Genomic DNA, 24,720 nt, shown 5'->3' with positions numbered 1-24,720 from the left:
TTTGCAAGAGATAACAGGAGTGTGTGTGTGTGTGTGTGTGTGTGTGTGTGTGTGTGTGTGTGTGTGTATGTGTTGCTCCCCTTCTTGTGACACCAACAAGGAAAAGTACCTTCCATATGAGGACCGGTGAACAAGTTAGGACCGAAACCATGGTCCCAATACGGAAAACCATTCTATCTAATAGAGAGCCAAATATTAGATTCTGTGAACATTGCTCCAAAGTCAGGATTTTTTGTTGATTTAATGTGCATACAAAAGTAAACATTGACAGGTGCAAAGGCAGCAATATATGATAAAACAAGCTAAAGAAGGACTTCCCTATTCATCCCTGAAAAAACCCGCCAGGTGAACAGCTGATTTTACGACTTCCGGTGCCGACGTAAGACAACCCGCGTCCCATATGTGACCATAGGATGAACAAATACACTACGGTACTAGGACTACAGTGGCCATTAACAGTTAGCTTCTACAGATGGGTTGCCCAAAGTGCGGCACAGGGGCCATCTGTGGTCCGTGACTCGTGTGCCATCCGCTTTAAGCGATAAAAAAACAAAAAACAAAACATGGAGATCTCATTTGCACCCCTGGTGGTGAAATCTATCAAAATTAGGGTGGTCCCAAAAAGGAGGGCTTTTTCAAATTGACTCTGTGCCGGTTTTAAAAGTGCTCCCCCTCTGGTGAACATATGAAATAACAAGTGTGTGTAAATATTTGAAGTGCTCCCCCTATGGTCAACATATGTAGAAACAAGTGTGTGTAAGAAATTTAAATGCGCCCTCTATGGCCAAAATTAATTTAAAAAAATTAATAATATGTATATAGAGACATGCTGTAATAACTTGAAGTAAATTATGATTAAAAAACAATTACAAACAAAAAAATTATATTTTTTAAATTGACTAAAAGCAGTCTTTTTCTCACAATGTGTCGACTTTTTTCTTATCAAATTGGGAACAATTTCTCTTTTTCTTTATGTTTCTGTAATATTGCAATATTTTCTCGTAAAATTATTACTTTTTTTATGTAAAATTATAATCTTTTACTGCAAAATGGTGACATTTGTCATATAAAATTCGGACTTTTAACACTATTGCCATTTTTTTTGTTCTTTAAAAATAGTAACATATTTTGAGTAAAATTATAACTTCTTGATTATTATTATAATAATTGTCAAAATGTTAAAATTTCCTTTCAAATTGCGACTTTTGTCGAGTAAAATTTTGACTCTTTTCATAAAATTGCCAACTTATTAAGTTTTTCTTGTAAAATTACGACTGTTATTGAGTAAAATTCCAACTTTTATTGTAATATTGCACAAATGTTCAGTTTTTCTTGTGAAATTTTGACTTGCGTTGAGTAAAATGACGACTTTTATTATGATACTGCCAAAATTCTAAGTTTTTCTTGTGAAATTGTGACATTTTTCTTGTGAAATTCCAAAAACTTTTTTACAATAAGCTTTTTTAAATTTGCATAGTATGTATATATTATTAATGTTGCAAATACACATCTTTATATATCTAGAAAGGGTGGTCCTAAAGAGGTAAGCATTATTCGGAGGTCTCAAGAAGGTAACACATACAAGTGTGTGTGTGTGTGTGGAGTAAACACGTACCTCCCTTGACTGCTGCACTGTTCCTGCAAGCTTCATGCCTGTTGAACATCAGAGAAAATAAACAATTAATTTTGTGCTTCCTACTATTGAGCTGGTTAACTAGCGCCGCTCTAGTGGCACACTTTGAGAACTGCAGGCCTGATAAAGTTATTTCTTTTCTCAATAGGAAGAAGAGGAGTTAAACCAGCAAAGACAAAACATTAGAGGCTCACAGGGCACTGATGGAGACATCCACCTGGGGTTTTTCGGTCGCCATGACGACAGGCAGCGGGATGCAACACTGGCAGATGTGAAATTTTTATTGGACTTTCTTTTCTTTTTTTCTTCTTTCTCTTGCAAGGTAACCCAAATCCAGCTGCCAAGTAATCAAAGTGACAGCTCTAAGTGGAGTTACATGGCGCCTGATGGGTGGTGGGTGGAGGAGGAGGAGGGGTACTTATGGGGGGATGCGGACACCTTTACTTAAGTGGCTTGTCACTTCCAATTTTTAGGGTGGATGTGAGAGCCTGCATGGCCGTACAGGCTGCAACCATCCCTGAGTGAGGAGCACGCCAACCTGCATGGCGCCAACCTTAAGTAAGGCATTTGTATTTAGAGCAGGGGTCCCCAAACTAGGGCCTGCGTATCCGGCCCGCCAGCGTCCAAAATCAGGCCCGCGGGAAGTCCCAAGAAATTATTATTATTTTTATTTTTTTTCCCTATCCACTTTGTACCGCTTGCTACTCACGGTGTCTCCTAGCCGCTCAGGCAAATCATATTGTCTAAAAATGCATTTACTCATCGATAATGTGACATCTTTGCGCACGCGGAAAGTGTGCTGTATATATCTAATATATATCTATATATCTATCTATATGTGGATGTATATATATATATATATATATATATATATATATATATATATATATATATATATATATATATATATATATATATATATATATATATATAAATATATATATATATATATATATATATATATATGTATGTATGTATATATATATACACAGTATATATATATATATATATATATATATATATATATATATATATATATATATATATATATATATATATATATATATATATATATATATATGTATGTATATATATATATATACACAGTATATGTATATATATATATATATATATATATATATATATATATATATATATATATATATATATATATATATATATATATATATATGTATGTATGTATGTATGTATATATATATATACACTAGGGTTGTGAATCTTTGGGTGTCCCACGATTCGATTCAAAATCGATTCTTGGGGTCACGATTCGATTCAGAATCGATTTTTTTTTCAATTCAACACGGTTCTCGATTCAAAAACGATTTTATTTTTATTTTTTTTATTTTTTTCATTTATTATTTTTTTTTTTTAATGAAAAAAATACACAACAAAACCATAATAATGCAATACCATTTCAAAACAAAACCCGTCCCAGCAACATTCAGAATAGCAATAAACAGAGCAATTGAGAGCAATTGAGGAGACACAAACATGACACGGAACAATCTAAAAGTAGTGAGACAAAAATGAATATTATCAACAACAGTATCAATATTAGTAACAATTTCAACATAGCAGTGATTAAAAATCCCTCAATTATATTATCATTACAAACATTAATAATAAAAAAAAATACAAAAAATTAACAATAGTGTCACAGTGACTTACACTTGCATCCCATCTCATAAACTAAATGTCTAATGATAATGTCATTGAGGGATTTTTAATCACTGCTATGTTGAAATTGTATCTAATATTGATACTGTTGTTGATAATATTCATTTTTGTTTCACTACTTTTGGTTTGTTCTGTGTCGTGTTTGTGTCTCCTCTTAATTGCTCTGTTTATTGTTTACTGTTTATTCTGTGTTGCTGGGTCGGGTTTGGTTTTGGAATTGGATTGCATTGTTATGCTATTGCTGTGTATTTTTTTGTTGGATTGATTAATTTTAAAAAAACAAAAACTTTTTTTTTTTAATAAAAAAAAAAAAAAAAAAAAAAGATTTAAAAAAAATGAGAATCGATTCTGAATCGCACAACGTGAGAATCGCGATTCGAATTTGAATCGATTTTTTCCCACACCCCTAATATACACAGTACGTGGCGAAGTTGGTAGAGTAGCCGTGCTAGCAATTGGAGGGTTCAATCCCCACCTTCTACCATCCTAGTCACGTCCGTTGTGTCCTTGGGCAAGACACTTCACCCTTGCTCCTGATGGCTGCTGGTTAGCGCCTTGCATGGCAGCTCCCGCCATCAGTGTGTGAATGTGTGTGTGAATGGGTGAATGTGGAAATACTGTCAAAGCGCTTTGAGTACCTTGAAGGTAGAAAAGCGCTATACAAGTATAACCCATTTATCATTTATTTATTTATATATATATACATATATATATATATATATATATATATATATATATATATATATATATATATATATATATATATATATATATATATATATATATATATATATATATATATATATATATATATATATATATATATGTATATATATATAAATAAATAAATGATAAATGGGTTATACTTGTATAGCGCTTTTCTACCTTCAAGGTACTCAAAGCGCTTTGACAGTATTTCCACATTCACCCATTCACACACACATTCACACACTGATGGCGGGAGCTGCCATGCAAGGCAGAGATGAAATAGTCTTGTGATTTTTTCCCACACATATATATATATATATATATATATATATATATATATATATATATATATATATATATATATATATATATATATATATATATATATATATATATATATATATATATATATATATATATATATATATATACATATATGTGTGGGAAAAAATCACAAGACTATTTCATCTCTACAGGCCTGTTTCATGAGGGTTTCCTCAATCATCAGGAGATTTTAATAGAAGCATTCACATACTATGGTTTATATAGGGCACAGAGCGGGTGGGTACAGGCAGGCGTGGGGGCGTGGCCAATCACCACGCCCCCACGCTCTGTGCCCTATATAAACCATAGTATGTGAATGCTTCTATTAAAATCTCCTGATGATTGAGGAAACCCTCATGAAACAGGCCTGTAGAGATGAAATAGTCTTGTGATTTTTTCCCACACATACATATTACGCTCTACCACGGTATCGAGCACTATTTTTTTTTATGCCACTAGGCCACTAGGCCACTTATGTTTGACTGCCATCTACTGGTCACACTTATCATTACACCATTTACCAAATAAAATAGCTTCGAGGTCGGTAAGCTCAACCAAAATGATTCCTTACATTAGCGCACTGTCGAGTTTTGAGGAAAAAAAACTTTTTTTAAGTGTGTCTTCTTATAGTGCGGAAAATACGGTACTTTTTTCTTGATTGCACAGTCGAAGAAGTTTCATACATTTTACTGTTCAATGTGCCTTTTTTCCCTAATTGGCCTACGAGGCAGCGACGACGTGGCCCCCATAAACTCTGCCTCGCAACAAGGGGCCACAAAAGTGTGCGATGAGTGCAACATTACAGCAATTTTGTTGCAGCTCTACTGTAAATATTTACGACGGCACACAAATTATTCACAGGCAAACACTTTAATTAGCGGGTGCAGACGAGCATGTCGGGCTGAATAAAAACGTCAGTAGACGAGGAAGAGTGTGAAGAAGAGGCGGAGTCATGTGATAGTTTCTAATCTGGTTCGGGGCTCAGCTGCAACATGTGATCTCTTCACCCTCAACGATCGCTCGTGTGGGGTGTGGATCCGTCACGTGGTGCTATGTTGCTGTTTATGAAACACATGAATATTTAGCACCGCCGACAAACGCACACACACACACACACACACACACCAGGGAGAGCGGGATGCGTTCACAAAAGCAAACCATCAGCGCCCGCTAATGTGATGAGCCCCTCAGACGACCATCACGCGGCGATACAAGGCCGCTTATTGATCTTGAAAAGCCCACCGAGGTGGTAATTGAAACCTCCAAAGGTCTAATTGGATCCCTCTGGAGGACGTGTTGGGGGTATGGCTGTTGTTGCGCGTCTTCTCCTTGGCTGTTGCTTCCAATACGTCGCCTTTGGCTGCAAAAAAAGCCCGCCACAGACGAGGCCGCGTCAGCTTCAAAACAATCAGTAATTAAGAGCCCCCCCCCCCACACACACACACACACACACGACGCCAGTTTAGCGGTCACAGATGAGCGAGCTCTGTTGAAGTTGTTTGGTAAATGACAAGATGTTATTGGATAAAGGGCTTCCAAATTGCTTGTAAACAGGCTTTAAATTCTTTGCAAATTCTATTACGACCGGATCCTTCCTCACAGGGGGAGCCATTCCCCCGTTTAAAAGTGATACGGGCAAAAAAAAGTGCAGTATCATTTCTATAGCGAGGGGCGTAAACATCATTCATCTTTGTGGTGTCTATTTGGCTGCGGCTAAGAGCGTCGGTTTGATTGCAATTTCACACTCGGTCAATTCCAGTCTGTTTAACTATGTTATTGATTCTCCCGCACTCGGCCGCAAAACTGCAATAAATTGCGAGACCCGAGGCGGCGTCCGGCGAGATGCTGAAACTTCATTCTGCTCGTTCAGCTTCAAACATGGACACACAAACGGTACTTTTAATAGAGGGGTTCTGATTTTGTTTTAGATTCCCCACTAGGGTTATCCTGGTACCAATATTTTGGTACCGGTACGGGTGTTTAGGCTCAGGCTCCTGCCGCCTCTCATTCATATTTAAACACAACACAAAGTCACACCATACTTATTTGGATTCAATTACACACTCCACTTTCTTGTGTTTAATAAACACGTCTCATACTATCGACGCCCATACTTTTCTAAATAAAGGGGACCACAAAAAATGGCATTATTGGTTTTATTTTAACAACAAATCTTAGGGTACATTAAACATATGTTTCTTATTGCAAGCTTGTCCGTTAATAAAATAGTGACTCATGCACCTGTTTTCAATAATCACATGACTATTTAATCCTGTAGTTGCCAGGTAGTCGGCCTGGCGTCATCATTCTGTTTATGCTCATTCCACGCCATTGTTCCATGCTCGTTTCCATGCTTTTCCAAGTACGTTTTTGTTTATTCATGTCACGTTTAGCGGTTCTTTTGTTTCATGTCCATAGTCCACGTTAAGTGTAAGTTTTTGTTCTTTAGCCAGTTTTGTGTCTCCGCCTTGTGCGCGCCTTTTGTTTACACTTTTTAGAGAAATAATTAAAGGCCTACTGAAACCCACTACTACCGACCACGCAGTCTGATAGTTTATATATCAATGATGAAATCTTAACATTGCAACACATGCCAATACGGCCGGGTTAGATTAGTAAAGTGCAATTTTGAATTTGCCGCGAAATATCCTGCTGGAAACGTCTCGGTATGATGACGTTTGCGCGTGACGTCACGGATTGTGCGGACCTATCGGGACACCATTGTGGCCAGCTATTAAATCGTCTGTTTTCATCGCAAAATTCCACAGTATTCTGGACATCTGTGTTGGTGAATCTTTTGCAATTTATTTAGTGAACAATGAAGACAGCAAAGAAGAAAGCTGTAGGTGGGATCGGTGTATTAGCGGCTGGCTGCAGCAACACAACCAGGAGGACTTTGAGTTGGATAGCAGACGCGCTACCGTGAGTACAGCTTTGGCTTCCAAACATTTGATCGCTTGCCTGTACGTGCGTGCCGCTATGTGCATGTCACGTACGTAACTTCGGAGAAATATATGTGCTGTATGAACTTTGGGCTTTGGGATTGAGTGTGTTGCGCGGGTGTTTGAGTTGTATTGGTGGGTTATATGGACGGGAGGGGGGAGGTGTTTGTTATGCGGATTAATTTGTGGCATATTAAATATAAGCCTGGTTGTGTTGTGGCTAATAGAGTATATATATGTCTTGTGTTTATTTACTGAATATCAGGTCCCACCCGCCTCTCACAGCATCTTCCCTATCTGAATCGCTTCCACTGCCCTCTAGTCCTTCACTCTCACTTTCCTCATCCACGAATCTTTCATCCTCGCTCAAATTAATGGGGTAATCGTCGCTTTCTCGGTCCGAATCGCTCTCGCTGCTGGTGGCCATGATTGTAAACAATGTGCAGATGTGAGGAGCTCCACAACCTGTGACGTCACGCTACTTCCGGTACAGGCAAGGCTTTTTTTTTATCAGCGACCAAAAGTTGCGAACTTTATCGTCGATGTTCTCTACTAAATCCTTTCAGCAAAAATATGGCAATATCGAGAAATGATCAAGTATGACACATAGAATGGACCTGCTATCCCCGTTTAAATAAGAACATTTCATTTCAGTAGGCCTTTAAATCATGTATTTACCTTCACGCCATGTCCGGTCCAATTCCTATGCATCTCGGGAAAACAATCCACGCAGGAAACGGCACCATAGTCCAAGTTATGACAAAAACTAGCTTTTAATGAATTCCCACGATTATTTCTTAATAGGAAGAAACGACTAAAAAGAGGAGTGATCGGCGGAGGCGAGCATGGATTTTGTGTTTGTTTGGAATGTGCTTGGTCGAAAAACTTTGATAGTAGTCGTATTGATGAAAATGGTACTCACTTCTCTCATCCGGACCGTCGCCTCCACTTAAAACAAAAGTGAAGCTACGTGAGAACATCATTCCCTCAGCCCTGCCTTACAGGCACAGTGTGCCGACATGACCTTCAATTGGTTGTCCGTGATTATTCAGGGTGTCAAACTTGGGTCGGATCCTTTTATGCGAGTGCCTTGACAGCACGATGTCCACTGGGTTTATGCAGGTAAACGTAAACGCCACGAATCCATCCACAAACAAAGCGGTCAGGGCTTTTTGGACTTGTTATAATTTTGAAAGTCCTTCAAGGTGTAAAAAGGGCTGGGTTGAACAATTAAGTCGTTCACAAAGTCCGGGGGTGAGACATCGTGCATTTGTCCATCTTGTACGGATTCTTGCATGCACTGTATTGGGCGCACCGCATTATAAGGCGCATTAAAGGCGTCTTATTATTATAATTTTTTTCTTAATGTAAAACACTTCCTTGTGGTCTACATAACATGTAATGGTGGTTCTTTGGTCAAAATGTTGCATGGATTATGTTTTACAGATCATCTTCAAGTCGCTTTCTGACAGTCGCTTCAGGACGCGCCGTTTTGTGGGCGGTCTTATTTATGTGGCTCACCTTCGACAGCATCTTCTCCCCGTCATCTTTGTTGTAGCGTGCAAGGACGGGAGTGGAAGAAGTGTCAAAAGATGGAGCTAACTGTTTTAATGACATTCAGACTTTACCTAAATCAATAACGGAGCAGCATCTTCTCATCCGTGGCTCACTAGTGCAATAACAACGCCAGAAATGTGTCCCGTAAAAAAAAACGTCCGACCGGAACTCTCTAATAACTAAAGTTCCTTGGGTGAATAATGTAAACTCACTACGCCGGTATGTTTTAGCGCTTCCATGGGGAGTTCACTGACATATATAAGTAAGAACGTAATGCTACTTTATATTAGAAACGGCAAGAGCGGAGGATGAATGTCCCATAAGAAGAAGATAGAGAAAAAGAAGAAGCTTATCGACTACAAAGGCAGATGCGCGCACATTTTCAGGACTTATGCAGATCCCAAATACAGATCAGCAGGTACCAGAAGGTAAGAAAAGTTGCTTTTAAAGTTAAAGTACCAATGATAGTCACACACACACACACTAGGTGTGGTGAGATAATCCTCTGCATTTGACCCATCACCCTCACCCCCTGGGAGGTGAGGGGAGCAGTGAGCAGTGATTTAACCCCCAATTCCAACCCTTTATGCTATTTTTACAGTATGACTCGGCCGGGTTTTGAACTCACAACCTACCGATCTCAGGGCGGACAATCTAACCACTAGGCCACTGAGCAGGTTTTGCATAATATTGCGAAAACAAAACGCCAGATAATATGTCTTACCTTATAAACACACCATAATAACACTATGTTGAAGCACAGTACAATCCTTTAATCGGTGCGGCTTCATAGCTTACCAAAGTCGTACTAAAACATTTTGATAGTTTGCTGAGCAATGTGTGTAATGTTCTATATTTTCAACGGAACATATAACATTTTGGTGTTGTTTACTTGAGTCATATTGCAGTCTACACGTATCTGTAATGTGTGACTGCCATCATATTGCAGTCTACACATATTTCTTACATGCAACTGCCATCTACTGGTCACACTTATCATTTCACCATGTACCAAATAAAATAGCTTCGAGGTCAGTAAGCACAACCAAAATGATGCCGTACATTAGGCGCACCGGGTTATAAGGCGCACTGTCGAGTTTTGAGAAAATACAATGATTTTAAGTGCGCCTAATAGTCCGAAAAATACGGTAACTACGGCTGTTCCTTATAATGACGAATGGACGTCTTAACTAATGACTCACAGTATTTCTCCATCATATCACAGCCGGTGGAATGTTATTTTCCACTGAGTAGTTGGGAAATAATACGTGTAGCGCTATCGTGAATGATGACGCTCGCCCTTCAAAATGGATTCTCGCATGCACTTCCGGGAAAAACCCGAACCCCTCTATTGGCAGCTGTCAGGTCCCGGTAGTTTTCGTTTTGTCAAATTGTGACGCCTCAGAATGTGGCGGACCTTCTGTTCTTGTATTTCTACCCTTCTTGAGACATCAACAAGGAGAAGTACCTTCCATATGAGGACCGGTGAACAAGTTAGGACATAAATCATGGTCCCAATACAAAAAACCATTGCATCTAATAGAGAATGTCTCATTTGCACCTCTGGTGGTGAAATCTATCAAAATTAGGGTGGTCCCAAAAAGGAGGGATTTTTCAAATTGACTGTGTCGGTTTTAAAAGTGCTCCCCCTGTGGTCAACATATGAAATAACAAGTGTGTGTAAAAATTTGAATTGCCCCCTTTAGCCAAAATTAATTAAAATAAATAAATAAATATGTATATAGAGACATACTGTAATAACTTGAAGTAAATAATGAAGATTGTTAAGAATTCTACATGTTTATCTACGTTTTCAGATACTTTATTTTGAAGCATTTCATGACAGTGTCACTTCCGCTTCCTTCCTGTAGGGGTCACTTCCGCTTCCCTTTTGACGTGTGTTAATGTGTGCTGACTTGTTTTCTCTGCTACGTTTAATCGGTGCTCTAGTCTTTGACGATGTGAGTATGTTGATTATTATATAAGACTAATTCAGTTTATTAATAGACATCACTGTGTTCGTGTAACATTTAGGGGTGTTTTAATAATATTATTGATGCTGTGTTGTCAGAATGCTACGAGCTAACATCTCCCTGTTAAGGATAGCATTGCTGCTGCTAATGTGGCTAGCTCATATGCCATTGTGGAAATGCAGTATATTATGTCTCTAGTATTTTACTTTGAGCATATATATAGGCATATATATATATTGTTGTTTAGTTAAATGACATAAATGTTGATGGGTGTTTGCTTGTGGTTTACAGATAACTAACTAAATGAACCTACACCAATATGCACCATTAAAGTTGGAGGAGTCCAAATGATGACTGTGTGTTCTCTGACCGGAACCCCAACGTGGTCAATATCCGAAAAAACCAGTCGCAGAGTTTAATATTCAACAAAGGTCCTTCGAGCCGGATATAATTGGCTACAATGGAAATGTCATCAGAGGATGAATCTGCGTCTCCATTCCATCCTGATGTACGAGACCGATCGGTGAGGGAACGCCGCACCCCAAAACATCTTGAAGACTACATCCTTGCCTATAATGTGCACCGACCTGCCCTTTCCTCCCCCCCTGCCGAGATGGAGGAGCAGAGAGGAGCAGCAGCCGCAGTGAACAGTAGCCAAGCAGATGCATTGCTTCAAATAGATGACCAAGTAACCTCACATCGTGCCACGTCAGTCGACATGCTGAATGTTTCTTCACTCAGGAAACTAATGGAATCAGTATCAGTAAAGGAAAAGGAGGAGACGGACGAAATTACTCGACTTACTGCTAAACTCCGCCAATATGAGAGCAGACAACGGCGACGGCAACAGCTGATGGAACACATATCGTCCTTCCTCATGGAAGAAGAAATGGACGGAAATGACCTTCATATGGACACGGAGCCTTCACCAGCACAACCTCCTTCAGTGAGTGACAGTTGTGCTGCAATTTCCATTTCACATACTCCCTCACCTGAACGAGTAACAAAGCAGCTGCACTTTGTAAAGCCTCCACTTGGGGGATGCATAACAGCAAGCACACATTCAGTGTCAGGGAATGAAACTAATAAAGTGGACATCATTCCCGCAGCTGCACGTGAGAGAGCTGCTTCCCCACTTACATTAACACAAGCATTCTCACCACAATGCCCAAGCCCCCCCTCCTCTGTTGCTTCATATAGAATGGTGTTGCCTGCTGTACATCAGGAACAACTCCCCAGCCAGGACACATTATTACTACGACCAAAGGGCCCCCCTCAGCACTGTGGAAAATCTGGAGAATGCATCCAACCAGCCGATCATCAACGCACTACAGCAACTTGTACACCTGCAGTTGCTTCTTACAACCCCCTGAATGTGCTCAGTCATCCCTTTCCACCTGCAATACCTGACGCTCACTCAGGTGCAAACGTAACTCATTACCTCCCCGGGCTCACAGCAGTAACAACACCTCAGTACCCATTATACACTTCACCACTAGAGGGTAGCATGCCCACAGTCTATCAGCCACAGATGCTGTCAAGTCACAATGTTCCCCCATTACCCACTAACTTGTCACAACGCTCAACATATGGTGTGTCACAACGCTCAACTTACGGTGTGCCACAACCTAAAATTCCAGATTTTACTGCAGATAGTGAAAGAGAGTTTGCTAACCTCAAGCTTGCTCTTTGTAACCTACTCGAACCCCATCCAGACTTAAGTGAGAATTATAAATATCATGTGCTACTTGAACATCTCAAGCTTCCCGAAGCACAAATGATAGGTCAGTCGTGCCGCCACCATCCATACCCATATACAGCCACCATGCAAGCTTTGCAGTTCCAGTATGGTCAGCCACATCAGCTTGCTCAAAGCGAAATAGCTGCCATTCTGACCTCCCCAGATGTCAAGCCGACTGATGCCCGCACCTTTCAGAGCTTTGCTCTGCGAGTCCATCTCCTAGTAAGCATGCTGCTCTCCTTAGAGGGACCACAAGGCATGGAACTGAACTGCTGCTCACATGTCGATCGCCTACTTAGCAAGCTGCCAAAGTACCACAGAGATGGGTTCATCGAGCATCTACAGTTACAAGGCAAATTAAATGGCACAAGTCTGAACCCCTACAACCTGCAGGACCTAAATGGATGGCTTCAAGGTAAAGCACAACAGCAGCGCCTTTCCAGCAGATTGGTGCAACGCTATCAACAGGAGAAGCCCTCGGGGAGCGCAACAGAAAAAAGTATCTTCAGGGTCAAAGGTCAAGCTACAGCTGTATATCTTGGAGCAGCACCAACACGACAGGGTGCCTCCACTAAGCACGCTCTTGCTGACACCAACAAAGCTAACAAAATGCATTGTCTCTTCTGCAATAGCAAGGAACACTATATTGGTCGCTGTCAACAGATCAGAAAACATTCTGCGGCGGACCTGGACAAATGGATAGTAGAAGAAGGACGATGCTGGAGATGTGCACGTGCTCATGCACCCGACGCATGTACTCTCAAGAAGCCCTGCAGCGACTGCAATGGTATCCACCTCCAAGTTCTCCACAATGTAGCTCAACGGTATACTGAAGACACCCAGATGACTCCCACAGAGAGTCGTGTCTATTTGACTCCCAGCATCACCTCAAGTAGAGTGCTCCTGAAAGTTGTTCCTGTACTGCTGCATCATAATTCAAAATCAATGGAGACATTTGCCGTCTTAGATGATGGGGCTCAACGAACTATGATTTTACCTGACGCAGCACAACATCTACACTTGCATGGCCAACATGAAATCCTTGCCCTGCGCACCGTGCGCACAGACCTTACCCACCTCAAGGGTTTAACAGTTGACTTTGAGATTTCCCCTATAAAGAACCCAGGGAAACGTTACCAAGTGCAAGGTGCGTTTACTGCACAAGGTCTGGATCTGATGGAGCAGACCTACCCAGTTCAGAGACTTCAGAGGAAGTACACACATCTACGTGGGATTTCGTTGCAACCATTCTCCAATGCACGCCCCCTAGTGTTAATTGGGTCAGACAATGTGCACCTGATCACTGCCACGAAGCCAGTCCGTCAGGGAAATAATGGAGGACCCATAGCCATCCACACAGCACTTGGATGGACTTTACAAGGGGCGGAGGAAAGAACACAAGGACAGAGCTCAACACAATTGTGTCTCTTTACCTCACTTGCCACTCCCAATGACATCTTGTTTCGTAATGTGGAAAAGTTATGGCAACTTGATGTTTTGCCTTTCAGGAACGAAAAGATGGTTGTTCGCTCTCGTGAAGATCAGGAAGCAATCACCTTATTGGAGACAAGAACTCAGCGAGTCGACATAGAGGGTGTCCAGCGCTATGCAACACCCCTCCTAAGAAAGAAAGATATGCCTAAACTCAACAGTTCCATATCCACCGTTATGGCTCACTTGAGAAGCACAGAGAAAAGGCTCAAGAAGAATCCAGAGAAAGTCACTTCCTTTTCTGCTGAGATCGCTAAGCTCATTCAAGCAGGGTATGTCAAGAAGCTCTCGCATGAAGAGACGGAACAGTCCAATGAAGCGTGGTATCTTGCCTATCATCTCGTGTTCCACAATGAGAAGGCAAGACTTGTCTTCAACTGCTCGTTTCGACATCAGGGAGTGTCTGTGAACGACCAACTCCTCCCTGGGCCTACCCTGGGACCATCCTTGCTAGGTGTTCTTCTTCGGTTCAGACAGCACCAGGTAGCTGTGAGTGGAGATATCCGAGCAATGTTTCATCAGATCCGTCTTCTCCCTGAAGATAGACCACTCCTTCGTTTTATCTGGAGAGATTTGCGCAGCGAAGACCCACCAGACGTTTATGAATGGCAAGTGCTCCCATTCGGAACGACATGCAGCCCGTGCTGTGCAATATTTGCTCTGCAGCAACATGCTCGGAATCACCAACACAACCATCCAGGACTTCTTAAATCAGTGGAGCAAAGTTTCTATGTAGATAATTGCTTAAAGAGTTTCACCGACCTATCTGAGGCTGCACAGCAGGTGACTCAGTTGCGCAAACTGATGGCAGAAGGAGGATTTGACCTCCGACAATGGGCAAGTAACCAACCAGAGGTGTTAGCCCAAGTCCCGCCTGAAGGCAGATCAACTACCACAGAGCAGTGGCTAAGCCAGAACCGAATTGAGCCACAAGAGCCTGCTTTAGGCCTGAGATGGAACTGTGCTACTGACACCCTTAGCTACCAATGTAGAAACATCGAACATACCATATTGACCATGAGGACTGCATATCAGGTGCTAGCCAGCCAGTATGACCCCCTGGGGTTTATAGTACCGTATACGACCCGCGCCAAGGTTCTCATTCAGCAGCTATGGTCCAAGCAGAGAAGCTGGGATGACTCCGACTTACCGCGAGCCCTGCAGGAGGCCTGGAAGCGGTGGGAGAGTGAGCTCCAACATCTAGATAAATTATCTATACCACGCTGCTACACACCAATCCCAACCACTGGTTATGAGTATGATCTGCACATCTTTTGTGATGCCTCTGAACGAGCATATGGAGCAGTTGCTTATGTCAGACTACAGACTAAAGATGTCATTCTCACCTCGTTCGTTATGGCAAGATCAAGGGTAGCTCCAAAAAGACAACAATCCATGCCTCGCCTGGAGCTCTGTGCAGCATTAGCTGGAGCTCAGCTTGCCAAGGTTTTAAAGACAGAGATGACCCTCCCTCTTCAAAAGACAACACTGTGGTCGGATTCCACCACGGTTCTGGAGTGGCTCCAGTCGGACTCCTGCCGCTTCAAGGTCTTTGTTGGAACGCGTGTCTCAGAGATACAGGAGCTGACGGATCGACAATCCTGGCGGTATGTGGACACCCACAACAATCCTGCTGATGACATCACCAGGGGGAAACCACTTCTGGAACTTGCGGAGGACGGGCGCTGGAGTCAAGGACCCACATTTCTCAGGCAAAGTGCGGAATACTGGCCAAAAAGACCGGAGAAACATTCATCCCTGACTTCATCCGAACTAAAGAGCATCACCTTCTGTGGTCTTGCAGTAGTGCAAAGCGACAATAATATTCCGGATGCTTTTCTATTCAATACCTGGAAAGAATTAGTAAAAGTCACTCAGCAGGCGGGACAGGAAGGACCAGGAGGTTCGACACACAGTCAGACAATCAGCTCCCAAGAAGCTGAGTTTCTGTTGCTGAAAGGATGTCAAGTTCAAACCTTTCCCGCAGACATCATGTCTCTTAAAACACAGAACGCAGTGTCAGCTAAGAGTCGTCTGGCGTGCCTCTCTCCTGAGTGGGACTCAACTACAGGGTTAATTCGAGTTGGGGGTAGGCTGCGACGACTCCAGAACTCGGACTTAGAAGAGACCCATCCTATTGTGCTGGACCCAAAACATCAGATAACTAAATTCCTCATCAAGGACATGGACGAACGTCTTCTGCACCCAGGTACAGAGCGAGTGTATGCAGAACTTCGAAGACATTACTGGATTCTGCGAGGACGACAAGCAGTCAGGCACCATCAGCACAATTGCCCATCTTGTCAACGCTGGCGAGCTCAACCGACAGTCCCAAGGATGGCAGATCTGCCACCACAACGCCTCAGACTTCTCTGTCCACCCTTCCATTCAACAGGTGTGGATTGTTTTGGACCTTATCTGGTCAAAGTGGGCAGAAGATCAGAGAAACGATGGGGTGTCGTTTTTAAGTGTCTTACAACTCGAGCAGTTCACATCGAGCTTCTCAACTCCATGGATGCCGATGCATTCCTTCTCGCTCTACGTCGGCTCATTGCCAGAAGGGGAAGACCAAGAGAGGTACTGTCAGATTGTGGGACCAACTGCCGAGGAGCCGAAAGAGAACTCAGGACAGTGTTTGCAGAGATGGAACCTCAGCTACGAGAGCAACTGACAGAATATCAGATTGACTTCAAATTTAACCCTCCAAATGCCCCTCATTTTGGTGGGGCATGGGAACGGGAAATTAGATCCATCAAGGCCAGTCTTCAAGTCGCAGTAGGAGGGCAGTCAGTCACAGAAGATGTCTTGCACACAACTCTAGTAGAAGTGGAGGGGATACTGAACTCAAAACCACTAGGGTACGTATCATCTGATGTTTCTGATCTGGACCCAATCACCCCAAACATCCTTCTCATGGGGCGGCGGGATTCTGCACTGCCTCAAGTAGTTTACGTCCCAGCTGTCATGGGGCGGCGGAGATGGCGCCATTGTCAAACACTTGTGGATCAGTTTTGGATCCACTTCATACGCAGCTATCTACCCACTTTGCAGACCAGGTCAAAATGGCAGAGGTCTTCTGAAAATGTAACCATCAACACTGTAGTTCTGATGGTGGACCCTTCACTTCCAAGAGCACAGTGGCCTGACAGTAAGGACACTTGAAGAATTCCTGTAGTTACACATTTGTTCTACAAATGTGGGGGCGGCTGTTAAGAATTCTACATGTTTATCTACGTTTTCAGATACTTTATTTTGAAGCATTTCATGACAGTGTCACTTCCGCTTCCTTCCTGTAGGGGTCACTTCCGCTTCCCTTTTGACGTGTGTTAATGTGTGCTGACTTGTTTTCTCTGCTACGTTTAATCGGTGCTCTAGTCTTTGACGATGTGAGTATGTTGATTATTATATAAGACTAATTCAGTTTATTAATAGACATCACTGTGTTCGTGTAACATTTAGGGGTGTTTTAATAATATTATTGATGCTGTGTTGTCAGAATGCTACGAGCTAACATCTCCCTGTTAAGGATAGCATTGCTGCTGCTAATGTGGCTAGCTCATATGCCATTGTGGAAATGCAGTATATTATGTCTCTAGTATTTTACTTTGAGCATATATATAGGCATATATATATATTGTTGTTTAGTTAAATGACATAAATGTTGATGGGTGTTTGCTTGTGGTTTACAGATAACTAACTAAATGAACCTACACCAATATGCACCATTAAAGTTGGAGGAGTCCAAATGATGACTGTGTGTTCTCTGACCGGAACCCCAACGTGGTCAATATCCGAAAAAACCAGTCGCAGAGTTTAATATTCAACAAAGATTAAAAACCAATTACAAACAAAACAAGTATTTAACTAAAAGCAGTCTTTTTCTCACAATGTGTCGACTTTTTTCTTATAAAATTGGGAACAAATTCTCATATTCTTTCTGTTTCTGTAATATTGCAATTTATTCTTGTAAAATTATTACTTTTTTTCCGAAAATTATTCCTTTTTACTGCAAAATGGTCATTTGGACATTTGTCATATTAAATTCTGACTTTTATCATAATATTGCCAATTTTTTTGTTGTTCTTGTAAAATAGTGACCTTTTTTGAGTACAATTATGAAATTAAGAAACTGAAACGCACCCCCTTTGGCCAAAATGTATTTAAAAAAAATATATATATATATATATATGTATACAGGGACATACTGTAATAACTTGAAGTAAATAATGCAGATTAAAAACCAATTACAAACAAAAAATTCAAAAGAAAAACATCACTAAAAGCTTACCTTTTTTATATTTGCATGGTGTGTATGTATTATTAACGTTGTAATTACAAATCTTTATATATCTAGAAAGGGCGGTCCTAAAGAGGTAGGCATTTTTCGGATGTCTCAAGAAGGTAACAAATAAACGAATGTGTGTGTGCGGGTGGGTGTTAATTACCAGTGGTCCACAAAAAGATTTATTCACATCCGAGTCACAATTCTTATTTATTATTATATTCTAAATCGATTTATAATTTAAAAATTTGATGAAAAAACAAACAAAACAAAATTTAAAAATATATATTATAATCTATTCTTGCAAATTAATTTTAAGCAACTAGAATGAGCTTTTCTAACCGGTTACCTGTTTTGAAAAAGTTTCATTACAAGTAAAGTAGGCAAGAGTATGGTCCACCCAGGACTTGGATCTAGCCAGGACCGCCTCTGGTTGTAGAGTATGTAACTCCAGTGTAATCCCTACTTTTTCCCCCCTCATTTTGCTGACAGAAGCAGATTTTGAAACGACATTATCGCCTGGTGAGCTCCGTCCTTTGTTGCCCGCCACAGAAAAAAATGATATAAAAAAGCTTGTGACATGTCCCCTCTCTGCAGGGCCAGAATCCTATGAATATTCAACAACCCGACACTACCACACACACACACACACACACACACACACACACACACACACACACACACACACACACACACACACACACACACGCATTCTTGTATTTGTTACCTTCTTGAGACCTCTGAATAATGCCTACCTCTTTAGGACCGCCCTTTCTGGATATATAAAGATTTGTACAACATTAATAATATATACATACTATGCAAATATAAAAACGCTTGTTGTGAAAAATTATTTGGAATTTCACAAGAAAAACTTAGAATTTTGGCAGTATTATAATACAAGTCGTAATTTTACTCCACGCAAGTCCAAATTTTAGAAAGAAAATCGAACATTTGTGCAATGTTACGATAAAAGTTGGAATTTTACTCGATAACAGTCACAATTTTACAAGAAAAGCTTAAAATGTTGGCAATTTTATAAAAAGAGTCATCATTTTACTCGACAAAAGTCACAGTTTTATAAGAACAACAAAAATATTGGCAATATTGTGAAAAAAGTCAGAATTCTATATGACAAATGTCACCATTTTGCATAAAAAAGTAATAATTTTACGAGAAAATATTGCAATATTACAGAAACAGAAAGAATATGAGAAATTGTTCCCAATTTTATTAGAAACAAGTCGACCCATTGTGAGAAAAAGACTGCTTTTAGTTAATTTTTGTTGTTGTTGAATTTTTCGTTTGTAATTGGTTTTTAATCTTCATTATTTACGTCAAGTCATTACAGTATGTCTCTACATACATATGTACTGTATTTATTTATTTTTTAATTAATTTTGGCCAAAGTGGGCACATTTCAATTTCTTACACACACTTGTTATTACATATGTTGGCCAGAAGGGGGAGCACTTCAAATTTTTACACACACTTGTTATTTCATATGTTGACCAGAGGGGGAGCACTTTTAAAACTGATACCCAGTCAATTTGAAAAATCCCTCCTTTTTGATACCACCCTAATTTTGATAGATTTCATCACCAGGGGTGCAAATGAGATCGCTATTTTTTTGTTTTTTTGTAATGTCCTTATGGCCGATGACAAACAAGTCACGGACCACAGATGGCCCCTGTGCCGCACTTTGGGCAACCCAGCTGTAGAAGCCAACTGTTAATGGCCACTATAGTCTTAGTACCGTAGTGTATTTGTTCATCCTATGGTCACATATGGAACGTGGGTTGTCTTACGTCCGCACCGGGAGTCGTCAAATCAGCTGTTCACCTGGCGGGTTTTGAATCAGGACGTCCTTCTTTAGCTGCCGTCTTGTTTTATCACATATTGCTGCCTTTGCACCTATCAATGTATGCACATTAAATCAATAAAAAAAAATCCTGACTTTGGAGCAATGTTCACGGACTCTAGTGTTTGGCTCTCTGTTTTCCGTATTGGGACCATGATTTCGGTCCTAACTTGGTCACCGGTCCTCATATGGAAGGTACTTTTCCTTGTTGATGTCTCAAGAAGGGTAGGAATACAAGAACACACACACCCAAACACACACACGAGCAAGGGCTGCCTCGTTAGGAGCCTTGCGGTAGCATCCTCCCCCTCTCGGAGCCCTTTGACAGAGACACACATCACACACTAGCGGGGCGACAAAAACAATGTGAAATAATGAGCTTGTTAAGAAAAAACAAAGCCCATTCGCGCTTGAAAAGGACTCATTAATGGACGCTTTAACGAGCGACAGGACAGACTGGGCGTGTCTTCCTTCAAACACGGCGTAAGGCCTTCGTGAAGCTCTCATTAATCGCTCAGCATGACCTCGCCAACACAAACAAACCAACCACAAAAAAAACACGTCCTCCACCCTGTGAAAATGTGTCCGTCCACAACGACAATAATACAAACCACTGCTTTCTTTTTGAATACAAAAACTACATTTGGTGATGTGGTTTTTAAGTAGGGATGATTTCCTTGAAATGTTCTAATCCCGTCATTCATCGCAACATGAAACGTGCTCCTTCTTTGAAGTGACGATGTAAGAAGTAGCGTTTCACGCGATTAGAGGCGCTCCAGTGCATTCATTGAAATGATCGGTTTTCATTCCCGAAAACCATCACAACGTTCTTTAAATGGGATTCAATTCCATTACTGACTGCACTGGACGGTGGAGTAACGAGGCAGATAGAGGTGTTTTTTTCTAGTGTGTGTGCGTGAACGGACAGGTCGTTGCACAATGTGACTGACAGTTCTGATGTTGTTTACCCTGTGTAAGTGCAAATGGAAGGACAGTTGTGCAATATGACACGCAGATGTGATGTAACAGACCGTTGTGCAATGGACATACCAATGTGTTTTTTTTTACTTTGTGTGTGCAAATGGACAGACAGCTGTACATATATATATATATATATATATATATATATATATATATATATATATATATATATATATATATATATATATATATATATATATATATATATATATATATATATATATATATATATATTTTTTTTTTTTTACTTTGTGTGTGCGCAAATAGACAGACAGTTGTGCAATACCACAAACAAGTGTGCTATGTTTTACCTTACGTGTGTGTGACAGTTGTGCAAAATGATGTACAGATGTGATGTGGATTACTTTATAGGTGTGTGAACGGATTGGCAGCTGTGCAATGTGGCAAAACGATTGAATGTGGTTTATTGTGTGTGTGTGTGTATAAGTTGTGTAATACGATATACAAATGTCATGCAGGTTACCTTAAGTGGACTGTATGTGAATGGACAGACAGTTGTGCAATATGACATGTAACTTGGGTTACGTTATATGTGCGTGAACGGACAGGTCGTTGCACAATGTGACTGACAGTTCTGGTGGTGTTTACCTTGTTCAAGTGCAAATGGAAGGACAGTTGTGCAATATGACACACAGATGTGATGTAACAGACCGTTGTGCAATGGACATACCAATGTTTTTTTCTTTACTTTGTGTGTGCAAATGGACAGACAGCTGTACAAATGTTTTTTGTTTTTTTTAAACTTTGTGTGTGCGCAAATGGACAGACAGTTATGCAATACCACAAACAGGTGTGGTATGTTTTACCTTATGTGTGTGTGAATGGACAGGGAGTTGTGCAAAATGATGCACAGATGTGCCGTGGATTACCTGCTAGGTGTGTGAACGGATTGGCAGTTGCGCAATGTGGTTTACTGTGTGTGTGTGTGTGTGAATGTGCGTGTGTAAAAGTTGTGTAATACGACATACAAATGTCATGCAGGTCACCTTAAGTGGACTGTATGTGAATGGACAGACAGTTGTGCAATTATGACATGTAATTTGGGTTATGTTATATGTGTGTGAATGGGCAGGCAGTTGTACAATGTGACATACAGATGTGATATGGTTTACCTTATAGGTGTGTGAACGGATTGGCAGCTGCGCAATGTGGCAAAACGATTGGATGTGGTTTACTGTGTGTGTGTGTGTGTGTGTGTGTAAAAGTTGTGTAATATGACATACAAATGTCATGCAGGTTACCTTAAGTGGACTGATAAATAAAAAATGAATGAATGAATCATGTTTTTTTTACATATGTAGCATAATCTACAAATATACAAATAATTGCTCTTGTGACATCTAGTGGACACATTTAGAACAGCAGTTTCATTCATTCAAAAATTTCGGCTCATTTTTATACTAAGCAAACCCATCCCGCGGGCCGGATAAAACCTGTTCGCGAGCCGTACGTTTGACACTCCTGAACTCGCCTCACTAACACCACTAAGGACATGTCTGATAGCCTCCATTTCCCTTTTTTCTCACAATTTCTCAAGTCCGGCGTATTCTCAGCACCTCCTGGTGTTCTGAGGGAGCTGTGATGTCACATGACCTCTCACAGGAAGCTTCCTATGCCAAGCTTAAGAAGGAGAAGAAAAAAAAGGTGTTTCGTCACACTGCTGCATCAAGTCCTCAGTCAAAACCCCCATCAGAACCTGAGATCCAAAATGTTAACTTTATAAAGAGAACATCTCTCTTTTTTTTTTTTCCTTTTTCCTTTTCATTTTTTTACTGAAGGCTGCCGAAAGAAGACCTCGTCCAGACGTGTAAAATGTATGTTATACCAGAAAGATGACCTTTTCAGTAGCTTACCAGCTATATCGATGATGCAATGCGGGTGTGCGTTAGCTCGTAATATCACTCTGACCTCGGCTTTGCACTTTCATTTTTATTTTTTATTTTTTTACAGCCCCTCAGAGGAAGTGGTAAATAGAGAAAAATCTATAAACCGCTCATCTGCGGGTGGAACTTTGACCTGGGCCACATCAATGCGCTATTGTTGATATTCCAACCAGCGGCGTCCTTTATTTACCTATGTCGCCTAATTTAAAAACACTGCATTAACATTTTACTAGGGGGAGGAGCCTATTGCATCATACTATACCACACATACCACCAGATATATTACTAGAAGACTCCAATGCTAAAATTGAACTGAAATCCTGGATTTTTTTTTTTTTTTAGAATTGTTGAAGTAGAGCACACAATTCCTGACCAGGCTGAATATTTTGAAGTTGGAACAGTTTGAATCAGATGAAACATGTGGGAGTTGTGGAACTTTGAAGAATGTCACATTGATTTCAATGGGAATTTCCCCCCAAATTGGGAAATTTTGGGAAAAGTGGGAATTTGTTTTGAAAATGGTAAAATAAAATTTGAATGGTCTGAATGAGTTGAAATGGTTGGTGTTGGAATTTTTCAAATCGGTGGAGAAATGTTGAAGTAGTAACATGTTGAATTGAAAACTGGTATTACGGAATTCCTGGAATTTCGGGAAATCCGGGAATTATTCCAGGCTAAAAAATGACTTCGTTTTTTTTCTCCTGATTAAGAGGAATGTTTGGACGGCGGAACGGTTGAAGTGGGTTGGAAAATGTGGGAGGAGTAGTCGCTCAGAAAAAAAGGGTGGAAATAGGGCTTTGGAAAATCAGGAATTCTGGAAAATCCTGGATTTTTTTTTAGAATTGTTGAAGTTGCACGCAATTCCTGACCAGGCTGAATATTGTGAAGTTGGAACAGTTTGAATCAGATGAAAAATGTGGGAGTCGTGGAACGTCGAAGAACGTCCCATTGATTTCAATGGGAATTTCCCCCAAAATTGGGGAATAACGGGAAAAGTGGGAATTTTTTTGAAAATGGTAAAATACAAACTTGAATGGTCTGAATGAGTTGAAATGGTTGGTGTTGGAATTTTTTAAATCGCTCGAGAAATGTCGAAGTAGTAACATGTTGAATTGAGAACTAGTATTACGGAATTCCTGGAATTTCTTTGGAAAATCGGAAATTTTTCCACTTCAAAAAACAACTTCGTATTTTGTCCTGATTAAGAGGAATGTTTGGACAGCGGAACGGTTGAAGTGGGTTGAAAAATGTGGGAGTAGTAGTCGCTCAGAAAAAAGGGTGTAAATAGGGCTTTGGAAAATCAGGAATTCTGGAAAATCCTGGAATTTTTTTTTACAATTGTCGAAGTTGCACACAATTCCTGACCAGGCTGAATATTTTGAAGTTGGAACAGTTTGAATTAGATGGAAAATGTGGGAGTTGTGGAACTTTGAAGAATGTCCCATTGATTTCAATGGGAATTTCTCCCCAAAATTGGGAAATTTCGGGAAAAGTGGGAATTTTTTTTTGAAAATGGTAAAATACAAACTTGAATGGTCTGAATGAGTTGAAATGGTTGGTGTTGGAATTTTTCAAATCGGTGGAGAAATGTTGAAGTAGTAACATGTTGAATTGAAACTGGTATT

At 40.5% G+C, this 24,720-nt stretch overlaps 1 protein-coding gene across 2 annotated transcripts in view; it reads right to left on the bottom strand.

Moving 5' to 3' along the window:
* The window catches only part of LOC133631238 (carbohydrate sulfotransferase 8-like), a 134,838-nt gene that overhangs the window by 14,935 nt on the left and 95,183 nt on the right, over positions 1-24,720 (bottom strand). Inside the window, exon 2 of one of the 2 annotated variants that reach the window (XM_062023415.1) lies at positions 1,616-1,653. In XM_062023415.1, coding sequence (XP_061879399.1) covers positions 1,616-1,651 — 36 coding nt within the window. In that variant the 5' untranslated portion in view covers positions 1,652-1,653. Of the gene's footprint in view, positions 1-1,615; positions 2,363-24,720 lie in introns of those variants that run through there. The other variant, XM_062023406.1, reaches the window with a different exon arrangement.

This window comes from Entelurus aequoreus, linkage group LG02, assembly GCF_033978785.1.
Source record: "Entelurus aequoreus isolate RoL-2023_Sb linkage group LG02, RoL_Eaeq_v1.1, whole genome shotgun sequence".
NCBI lineage: Eukaryota > Metazoa > Chordata > Actinopteri > Syngnathiformes > Syngnathidae > Entelurus > Entelurus aequoreus.
This window is presented reverse-complemented; position numbering and strand designations above follow the sequence as displayed.